Source organism: Astyanax mexicanus, chromosome 25 (genome assembly GCF_023375975.1).
Source record: "Astyanax mexicanus isolate ESR-SI-001 chromosome 25, AstMex3_surface, whole genome shotgun sequence".
NCBI lineage: Eukaryota > Metazoa > Chordata > Actinopteri > Characiformes > Acestrorhamphidae > Astyanax > Astyanax mexicanus.
In genome coordinates this window covers 15958505-15970238 of record NC_064432.1, presented here as the reverse complement: position 1 = coordinate 15970238, position 11734 = coordinate 15958505, and the positions used below count along the sequence as shown (strand labels likewise).

The 11734-nt window shown below is 36.8% G+C and overlaps 1 protein-coding gene across 1 annotated transcript; it reads right to left on the bottom strand.

Moving 5' to 3' along the window:
• Window positions 1-340: 340 nt before the first annotated feature.
• LOC103043730 (lutropin-choriogonadotropic hormone receptor) lies at window positions 341-11340 on the bottom strand. Its single transcript, XM_007230113.4, has 11 exons — window positions 10856-11340; window positions 9600-9671; window positions 7758-7832; window positions 6730-6804; window positions 6567-6641; window positions 6185-6262; window positions 5167-5235; window positions 4132-4206; window positions 2646-2834; window positions 1739-1810; window positions 341-1627 (listed from the first exon to the last, which is right to left on the bottom strand). Exons 1-11 carry the CDS (start codon window positions 11026-11028, stop codon window positions 481-483), a joined length of 2100 nt encoding a protein of 699 aa, XP_007230175.2. The 5' UTR covers window positions 11029-11340; the 3' UTR covers window positions 341-480.
• Between the last annotated feature and the right edge of the window lie 394 nt (window positions 11341-11734).

The window sequence follows — 11734 nt, the reverse complement described above, 5'->3', positions numbered from 1 at the left end:
CTTTTGTACACCTCAAAATGAGCTGTCTGGAATGAATAGGTGGTATAATGGTAAGTGTATAAAATCATATAAACTATAATATAATTATTAAATATAATTAATAAGTGTATTTAGGGACATAATTATACATCATATGATCATATTTACTGGACATGATCATATTTACTGGACCCTGAATAAATAAAAGGAGGGCACAGTTTATTCACCTTTCTTATTTGCACCTAAGCTACCGCCTGACACACCTTAGCAACTCTTGCAACAACCAAGCAACTATATAGCATTCACCACTACCTGGAAGTGTAAAATAAAGAAAAATATAGAACCAATTTATATTTATTTTATTTCTGAAGAAAATATCCATTTGAAAATTCAGTTTCATAAAAAAGTCTGTAATATATATTTACAGTATGTACAGTATATACATAATTTCTCCAGTGCAACAGGTGAATTATCAGTCTATGATTTTTTGAAACGCGCTTCTCATGTTGCATCTTTGTTGAAGAAGCAGCCCTGCAGCTTGATGTGGTACGCGTGGAACTGGTTTGAACGGGATTTCCTAGAGTTCTTGTTCTTGGAAGCCAAGGTGACTGCTGAGAGACCTTGCACTCTGTAGAACTCGGCTTGCGTCTGGCAGCAGCCACAGCGGCTCAGAAGCAGATACATGTCTCTGCGAAAGGCTCTTGTGAAAATGGTGTAAAGGAAGGGGTTGCACAGTGAGTTGATGGGATAAAAAAGAACAAGGAGGATCTTGGACTGTGAGACCGTGATTAGCGGCATGCGCAAAGCAGCTGAGATGGCGAAGAACGAGATGGGCACCATGCACAGGAAGTCCGTGAAGATGAGTACCGCCATCCGCTTGGCTATTCTGGTGTCCCCATGTCGTGTTATAACGTTTGGGTTGTGCACGCTTAAGTAGATTCCAACATAGCAGCAGCACACCATTAAAAAGGCAGCCATGTTTAAGACTAGCACAACTAGGACGTACCCCTGTGAAGCCGGGGTCTCGATGTCCATTGGCAGGCAAATGCTAACTTTAATGTAGCTGCTGATGCCGAGCACAGGGAGCAGAGCCACCAGAATTGAAAAGACCCAGCCGAAAGCCATCAGGCTCATAATTTGTCGCAGTCTCAATCTCCTATTTCTCTGCATGGCGTAGTTAATGGTGTGCCAGCGCTCCAGGGTAATCATGGTCAGAGTGTAGACCGACAGCTCGCTTGCAAAGACTGTCAGGAACCCAGCAATTCCACATCCAGCCCCTGTCTGCCAGTTTGTAGCATGGTTATAATACTCCTGCTGGGAGCGGTAGTCCACCAGTGCGATCAGAAGCAGGTACAGTCCCATGCACAGGTCAGCAAAGGCCAGGTTGCACATAAGGAATCTGGAGACAGTCAGCTTCTGGTGGCTCGAGAGCAGGACTATCAGCACTGCTAAATTGCCCAGAAGAGCGAAGACAGTGATGATCCAGGTGATGGAGCGCAGGAATCCGTAACCCAGTAGGTCCTCACAGGGATTAAAGGCATCGGGTTCTGGGGTGCACTTGAAAGAAGTGCTGCTGGCGCATAAATCCAAATCTGGGTAGTGGAAGTTGATGTCGTAAAGGTCAGACAGGTCTTCAGCTGATGGGTCCCTGAAGATATATGGGGAAAAAAAAATAATAAAAGGTTCCATTAATAAATTGACAGTTTTAATGGTGTACCTTATTTGTAATGTAAGATGTTGGGAAGTTAGGACTACTTACATAAGATCTGGTTGGTTGTCCATATTACATAGCCTTGTTAGGTTCCTGAAGCGACTGAATATGGCATTCTCCCTAGATGGTGACAAAAACAGCTGGTGTCAACAACTTTTTTTCAAACTATATTATAATATAATTGCTTTAATGTATAGAAAATGTTAAAGATACTCCTTCAAGTAAAGACTATTAATCCAATTGACCATAAGCTACATTTGGTTCCAGTTAGTTTTGGTTTCACACTTCAGTTTAGTGACTAAGTGAACTGAGTAACAGTTATTTCCTATGTTCTGTTTTCATAACCTCCATTGTTTTTGCAATGATTCGTTTGTAAAATGTTGTCAGTTTGGCAAGTTGTTTTTTCCCAGATGTTGTGCTGAATTCTGCCTCAGCCAGAGTTTGAGAATGAGCATAACAGATTACCCTCTGATTCCTTTTATTTCTGTGAATAAATAGCCAATCTACTGAGTCAAGGACTCAGGGATTTAACTGCGTGACATGTATTTGTAAAAGTTTCCCCCCTTTGTGTTGTTCAAAGGTTGGTGATGACCTGTCTCAACTTTCTGTAATTGGTATAAAAATCTGAATCACATAGATGCAGATAAATTAGACCATGGTTAAGTAGATCCACACCTGCTGTAGAAGTCTGGACCAAAACGGATTGTTAAAGCAGTACTGGATGGAGTGACAGAATTCCATAGAACACAGTTTCACTGCTTCACAGCTCAGATTTTTACAAAGCAATACATTTCTACAAATATTAGACGAACTGTGTGTGTTTGTGTGTGTTTGCATCTCCTCAAAAGGTACAACTTAAAGTAAACTTTAAATATCCTAATGCATTCATTAGAAGGGATGTCCACAAACATTTGGCAACCATCATCTGTTCCATACTAGTCATCCTGAATCAGACCTGTTGTTGCGTCTCCAGGTGTGGAAGGCACAGCAGTGGCTGGGGTAGGTGAGCTCTGCTTCTTGTAGGTCCTGAAGGCTCTCAAGTGGGGGTAGTGTCTTAAGATCAGGTGCAGACCGAGCTACCAGAACCTTTAGATCTCTCAGGCCACGTAAGGGTAGCGAGCGGAGAGCAGTGGAGGACAGGTCTCTATAAAAAACCACACACACAAGAAGACATGAATCTTTAAGCATATTTCAACTGTATACTTAAACATCTGTTAAGAAAAAACATTACACTTTTCACACATCACTATTACAAACATAGTCCTTTGTGGGACCAGAAGTGTTGTTTCCATGACATCACTCAAAGAAAAAATTTAAGCACAAACAACAAAAAACAAACAAAAAAACAGAGAAGACAAAAAAAAGGAATAAAAAAAGACAAAATATAGCAAGAAAAAAGACCAATATTAAGGAACAACAAAGAGAGCAGAACAGCATTTTTTTTGTCTGTATGTGGAGATAGAGAGAGAAAAGAGAGAAAATGGGTAGAGACACAGGAAATAAATATAAGTATCTGCCCAGTCTGTGTGTATGTGTGTGTGTGTGTGTGTGTGTGTGTGTGTGTGTGTATAGGAACATTCGAGTAGAGGTGCTAGATGTAATTGGATGGTTGCTGGAATAATGGTTGTGTTAAGTGGTGTGTTGATCTGTTTGTTTGTGAGAGGTTGTTTAGTGCTGACCATGTTTTTATGTATTCTTAAAATCTGTTTTTGGTGGATGCTGATATTTTTTTCCATTTCTATGTGTTCTATAAGTGCGTATCATTGACTATATATTGGACCAGTCCAAATATGCAGATCTAATCTGAATCGAAAAAAAAAAAAATATATATATATATATATTTATATATTTATATATTTATATATATATATATATATATATATATATATATATATATATATATATATATATATATATTTATTCACATATTCACTCACTCAGCTAAAGAGATGACACTTTTCTTAAAACTGAACTGAAGCAATGGTAGCTTTCATTTGATTTTATCCAAACACAGAACACCTCACCTGATGAGCTTCTTTAATCATGTCACCGTCTTCCCACACACACCTAGTTATATAAGGTGTTCTCCTGTTTGGGTGGAATGGAAATCAGCAGCCATAACGGCCCTTTCAGATAAGATAGGTGACCCTGATTCTGATGATTTTACGCAGTATGTAATACACATTATGAGCATGGCCCTGTAGAATGGGTACTTGGCTCTTTTATACCAAGGCTAAAGTTTGAGGTGATTGTGACACTTGCCTTGAAATGCTTCAGTAGGAGGGCGACTCTACTCCCCATAAATATACAGACCTTGGCCAACAGATAGGAACATTCTAAAATATACTTTTACCAGTCAGTTTTATTTAAGTCACAGTTGATTTCCTTTAACTGGATAATACCAGATAATAAAAATGGTTTAATATTCAAAGTTTACTTACAGCAGATTGGGTCCCAGTGCTCCTACTAATGCGTCATCGTGGATTTTAGTGAGTTGCCTGTTGTTCTTCAGAATTCTAAAAAAATAAAAATAACAATAATACAGTCAAAAATTTAGTTTTAATCTGTACTTGTTTAATGTAATAATAATTACAACACTGTTCAAATGTGTAAGGCACTTTGGCTTCCTAGCTTCTTATCTGATCTATAAATGTTTACTCAGTAAAACAAAATGTATGTTAAGTTTTAATCTGTATTGGTATTTCTTACTATTATGCATTAATACATATGTTTTTTGATTTATATTTAATTTATATTGAATCAATTATCAATTCATTGAATACTCTTTTTATTTAGTATGATTTAATATATGATATATGATGGCATTGGTGTTGACATGGGCTCATTTATTATAAGTCTTAGTCTGGACTCTGACTTGATGTGTCTTGGTCTTGATCTTGACTTGGCTCTTGTTGTCTTGAGTCAAGATTTGTTCTCCAGACTCGCTCAACAATAAGATATTAACTGCTTTCTTTGAAGAAAAAAAAATCTCAATAGATTTTACTGTTCATGTCATTGTGCATTTTATTCTAAGAACTAAAAACACTTCTTGCTGAGCAAGATTTAAATAATGTGCTTATGTGCATAAAACCTCTGTACAGTACATTATATCTGTGCTGGTAAAATAACACCATATCCAAAAAATGCACCCATTAACAGCTTTAGCTAAATTACTATTATAACCACACAGATTGCACATTAAGAACTGCATACTAACTGTTTATTTAGACTTAGTGGCGAGATAATAAAGTGTACATGCTTAGAAAAACACTGCGGCACAGTTTTTATCTCATTTATATATTGTTTGACCGGGACAATATGTTCTTCTGATTAGACAGAACCTTCAAGCTCAATACAAACATCTGATCCTGCCACTCATCTCAAGACAAGAGAGGCTGCTTTCTGTAAACATGTCTGAAAGTGATGCATCTGAAACAATGAACCTTCCCACACTGATAAAGGAGAGAGATACGTACAGCTTATCCAGCTTGGTCCCGTTGAAAGCGTGAGATCTGATCTCGGTGAATCCATTCCGCACCAGATTCCTTAAGGAAAGAAACAGATGTTATAAACAGGGTTTGATGTCAATGTAGTTATGTATGAATGTTAGGAAGTTCACTTCCCAAACAACCCCAATTCATAGATATAGGTATCTATAAGTGTCTGAACACCCGTCTAGTACTGATGTAGCAAAATTATAGCAACCATCTAGCAGCAACCCAGCAACACCATAATAGCCACCTAGCAACTGCTGAAAAGTAAAAAAAAAAAAAAAAAAACTTTTTAACTAGTTTTAATTTATAACACTGTAAAAATTCAACAATGTAGAGATAACATTTGTCTGTAAATCTAAGAATATTGTAAAAATTTGGTCATAATTCAGTCAGATGATTTTTTTTATTATAGTCATTTCAAAACCCTTCACTAAATTTCTTCCGAAGCTCAAGAGTTGATTGCGTAATTCAAAAAATCCATAAAAAAACATGTACATCAGTTTGGATCTATGGTTATGTTGTTTGAAAAATAGCAATAGTCTACTATTTTGTCTAATATACAGCTCTGGAGAAAAATGAGACCACTTCAGTATTGCTATTTAAAGGTATATGTTTTTGAGTAAAATGAACATTGCTGTTTTATCCTATAACCCTGCTTTTTTATCCCAGTTTTCATGCATCTTGGCGTGTTCTACTCCATCAGTCTTACACACTGCTTTTGGATAACTTTATGCAACTCCGGGTACAAAAATTCAAGCAGTTGCAATCTTATTCTATAACCCTGTTTTTTGAGTCACAGTTTTCATGCATCTTGGCATTTTCTCCTCCATCAGTCTTACACACTGCTTTTGGATAACTTTATGCAACTCCTGGTACAAAAATTCAAGCAGTTCCGCTTGGTTTGATGGCTTTGATTATCTATTTTTCTCTTTATTTGAAATATATATTTGATATATATGATTTATAATCAATATCAAATGCAGGATTGGTCTCTACTCACATGTACATGTACTCCTTGGATATACCTTGGAATGCATTGGCTGGAATGCTGTTCATGTGTGTGTTGTCTGCGATCTCCCTTCATGAAAAACAAACAGAACAATAATAATTTGAGAAAAACTGCATATGTATTTCACATTCGCTTCATATTCAGATGCTTATTCTGAGCAGGTTTTAGTTTTAATAGACAATTCACTAGGAAATCTACAATGCTCTTTCCTCCCACCAATCTTACCCTCTCAGCAATCACCAAAGGCATATTTATAGCAAATTAACACAGAGTATTAGCTGAACCGGGCATAAATCCAGAGATACGCACTTCAGCTCTGCAGGTGCAGCTGGAAGGCTACAGTACTAAATCACTGCGGGATACAAATACTTACAGGAAGAAATATAGCTCCATCGAGGCGATGGTGGAGAGGTCTGGGAAATGCCTCATTCCTGTATTACAGATGCTCCTAAACACAACAGACCAGACAGGAATCAGGCACTGTATTACAGCTTAAAAAATAACTTTAAAAATATGGCTTGGTTAAATTGTCGTACAGGTATTTTAATTTGGGCAAGTCTGTGAAGGCACCGTTTTCAATGACCAGCAGCTGATTGATATTCTGTATTAAGCTGGAAAAAACAAAGAGAAATAGAAAAGAGAAATTAATTGCATGCATTCCGTCCTTGGTTTATATATGATATGATACAAGTGGGCCTGTCACAATATCTATGCTATCTAGTCTAACAATGCAGTCCTGCTCTTAATTGGAAACAACATTTATACATTGGAATTGAAATATACTTTTTTAAATGGTATTTATAAATAAATCAAGCACCTGTAACGAGCAATACTAAAGTCAGCAAATGATTTAGGTCATGTCCATACACTGTGTAATAAATTAATACTGTAATTGTTGTGAATGTCCTAAATACAAATTTGTGTTTTGTTTAACAAATATTTTTATTGAAAATTGTAGATTGTCTTACTAGAGGTTTGGGTGAAATACACATTTATTTTGATTTTGTAAATAGTATTTTCAGGACAGTTACTGTTTTTAATAACCTTAAGAATTAAGTTGTAAAGTTCCAACATTTGTTAAAGATTTTTTTGAGATTTTTTGACCAGACCTTAAGCAGGTCTGAAACATATCATCAATCACCAATCATCCAAATCAGATTTCCAGGCTTTATGAATTATCTGACACTTCAAATCTTATACAAATGTTTATCAAGCATATGGGGGCCTATAAGCAACTCCAGTGTTGCTTGCCTGTTCAGTGCCAGCTCAGGGGAACTGTGGAGGTCAATATGAGATATGCTCATAGGCTGGTAAATTTTAATTCCCTTATCACTGCGAATGTTTATAACAGTCAAGAGTGGTGGTACAGTGTTCTACTGTGCAGTGATGCTCTCAAACATAATCTTCATGGAAAAGTCATAAGAAGGAGACCTTGCCTGCACAAAACTAGTGTAATGCCATGTATTACCTATTCCAAGTACACGAGCGTATCTATCGTCATTCTGTTATCCCGTGACTTTTGGCATGCGAGTTAATATGTTGAAAGAAAAGAGATATTACTTACATTTCTTCGAGGCTGTGGATGGAGAGAAATGCCTCACTTTGTATCGTCCTGATTGAGTCACTCTGGGAAATTTCACTGCAGCAGAGACATTTTCATATGTTATTTTTGATAAGAAATGTATTCCAGTACATTGAAATAAGCAGAAAGACCAGCATATAAAAACAAGCTGCTAAATAAGCTGCTCTTGATGTGCCAATGATAATTCTGTCATCAGCTTTTTATCCCCTCCCCCTAAAATGACTCATCTAGTTGACATCATTTCAGTTAATTACAGAACAGTCCTACCCAATCAGGAACCACTTACACTTTAGCAGATTTTAAAATGTGTCTTAGGTGTTTGATGATGTAACGCCCTCCTCAATCTTTCAGAATGTAATCGCAGTCGGAATTGCCTTTTGTAGTTAAAACAAATGTCAGAGGATTCTGAGGTAGGCATTTGTTTTCACATGCTGAGTTTGCTTACTTACATGTCATAGGGCAGGAACTAGTATTGTGACCCATGACCTTTGTCATGTCCCATAGAGGCTTAAGAAAGCTGCAGTTTTTCTGTGAGATTTGCGTGTGGGGTTTTTTCCTGAATTGAATATGGATATTATGATTTCTGTCAGAGTCGCATGTTTATTTACATGGATAAGTTTAGCCAGACATTTCTTTTTATAAATAGATTTTATGTTGAATGGAGACTGAGACTGAGGTTTGAGAGTATATTTAGAGTGTATACGTAGAGTGTATAGCAATTTTGTATCAGCTATAATGTCGGGGACAAAACATGCTCTACTAAAATCTGGTATTATGATTGTTTCAATTTGAAGATCTGTCAGAAACTACGGTAGTTACATTTCTTTAGTTATGTGTTTAGTTAAGTCTCATTTGCACAAATTTGTACATTTAAATGATAAAACTTTGAATTTTGCTCAAGTTACGTTTTAATAGAAGAGGGATACTTTTACCTCAGACACAATTTTATCCATTACATTAGGTTTCTACTACATTTGTGTATTTAACTGTATTATTTTCTTTAGGCTTATTGTTTTGTATTGTTCTTAGGACGTCTAAGAAGTGATTTGAGTTGACCAACATTCACTACTTATTGCGTTTACTTGAACTCTGACTTCTGCTAGTATTGTTATTTTTATTATATTAAAAAAAACTACCACTAACTTTGTTTTTTTTTTACTACACATTATTCTTAGTGTCACCACTGTGACTATATAACTACAGAAATAGATTTATGTAATAGCTTAGTGAATTTTATCGTAGTCATTTATGTTTTGACCAAAGGAGGATGGGTCCTCCATTATTGTGCGTTTTGGTATCTCCCAAGGTTTCTTCCTATAGCATTGAGGAAGTTTTTTTTTTTTTTATTGACACTTGTGCCTTTGGCTTGCTCACCAGGGTTTCCCCCCCCCCCCTATTATTGATTTCTATAAAGCAAATTTGGATACTTTTACCTGACCAGTAGCATTTGATAACTAGTAATAAATACATAAATCAAGCATGGCTATACCTTCAAATAAAATCAAACAACATCTGTATAATATCCAACATATTAGGTTTTGTCTCCTGGGCCATTGAGAAAGACATTGAGGAAGGTCTAAAGTCTAAAACATTCTTGTTTTATCTGAGAATCTGATAAATATATTGGTAACGCATAAGTGCTGTACAATTTATCACCCTTTTAATTTGCTCTTTGCAAATTCAGCATGTCAACAGCCTGTTCTTTTAGTTTATGGATTAAGCTTAATACAAGACAGAGCTATTCATTACAGGCACGTTTACTAGTCTTAACATCTTGTTGCTGGCTCCCTGTGTACAAGGTACACTGTGTGACCTCAAACTCACATTCTTGACACGTTGAGGAGACCTCTGAAGGTCCTGCTGGCCACCTCTTTGAAAGGCAGATGCATCAGTCTTCTAAAAATACAAAAACACATGGCAAATCTTTAACTTCTGTGATTAGACATGGCTAAGACACATTTACTAAACCTGCTTTTGCCCAGACCTACTTTCCTACTTTCCCGGAACATTGGTGACATGACCTGGACAACTGGAACAATTGGAAACCCGTTTATCTAAGTCAAAGCCTGAACGAGAGAATTGCCCAATTTATGAAATAAAGTACACTCATTAATTCAGTATTCAGTCTGAATGTAAAGTGTTCCAGTCTAGAAAAACTTAGACTCTGTTCACACCTGGTCACTTCATGCGCATTTGACTACCAAGTGTAAATGCATGTGATCACATTTTAGCAGGATCCATTTTAGATACTAGTAACATGAACTGACCAGGTGTAAACATGGTCTTTATATAGGGGTATAAAAATGTATATAGATGTAAAGATTGGTGGCGGTCAGTGGATCCTGTTGTGTTTAAACCCTGCCAACTCCACAGCAGTGATGTGCTGTGTCGTTAAATATCACTGTTCTGATTGGATAAAAAAAGTTCTTAAACATGATGGTGTGCTTTTTATATATATATATTTTTTATATATTTATATTGTAAGCTTTTATCGTGAACTGTATCATATAGGCAATTTCTTGAATTAAACTTTACTTAAGCTTTAAGTCCTTTAGTACAGCTCTGTATGATCTAGGCACATTCTTCACAGACAACAGTACCAATAAATGTTTTTTTTAACAATCTTTTTTTTGGCAAAAAAAAAAAAAAAAAGAAAAAGCACAATTCATGTTTGTAAACTGACAAATAAACTATGGACCAATAGAAATTTTCTACAATCATCTAAAGCATCTTTTTTATTTTTATTTTTTTTTTATTTTTTTTTTTACAGTTTTGGCAAAAAAGAAAAAGCACAATTCATGTTTGTAAACTAACAAACAAACTATGGACCAATAGAAATTCGCTACAATCATCTAAAGCAAAAGGTTAAAGATGCATGTTTTCTTTAAGTTACTACTACTACCACTATTACTGTTGTTATTCTTATTACTACTACTATTATTATTTAAATTAACTTTTTCTTTGAAGTTAAACGACAAGATCTTTTAGACATTTATTTCACTACCCTCACTTGATTTCTAAACCCTTAATCACTAGTGAATGGACTCTGTGGTGCTGAGTTTTAATGAAAGTGTACTCACAGGCTGCTGATCCGGGGGGATGAGTTCTGGGTCTGAGTGTGTCTGGTGCAGGTCACTCTGTCCGGGCTGCAGCGGCAGATCTGAGGGCAGGAGAAAGTCCAGCCTCGAGCCCAGTTTCCCACACTGACCATAATCAGCAGCACCAGCAGCAGCACTGTCCGAGACACAGCCATAGTTCCTGTCCAGAGCTCCGAGCTCCTCTGCAGTTTCTTCCTCTCTTTCCAGGCGTCAACTACTGTCCACCCCTCACCACCACCACCACCACCACCATGTGCACCTACTGCCCAGAAACGCACTGCCTCTGATTAAGTGCACACTGCGTCACTGTACTGATAGAGCCAACCACTGAGCAAGACTGCCACCCTCTTTCTGTATCTCTCTCTCTCTTTCTCTCTGTATCCATCTCTCTCTATTTTTCTGTGTATCTCTCTGTATCTATCTCTCTCTCTTTATCTGTAGCACTCTCTCTATATCTCTCTCTGTATCCGTCTCTCTCTTTCTCTCTCTCTCTCTCTGTATCACTCAGTCTCTCTGCCTCTGTATCACTCTCTCTATCTGTATCACTCTTTCTCTGTATCTCCTCTTTCTGTATCACTGTCTCTCACTTTCTCCCTCTTTCTGTATCCTCTTTCTCTCTCTGTGTATCACTCACTGTCTCTATCTTAGTTTCTCTCTTTGTATCTGTCTCTCTCTCTCTTTGTCTCTGTATCTGTCTCTGTGTGTCATTCATTATCTTTCTGTCTCTGTAGCTGTCTGTCTTTCTCTCTCTTTGAATCTGTCTCTCACTCTCTCACTTTTTTTCTCACGTCTCTCTGTATCTAGGTTCTAGCTTTAGTGGATCTGTATCAAGCAGCCTGGATAAACTGCTAAACATAGCTG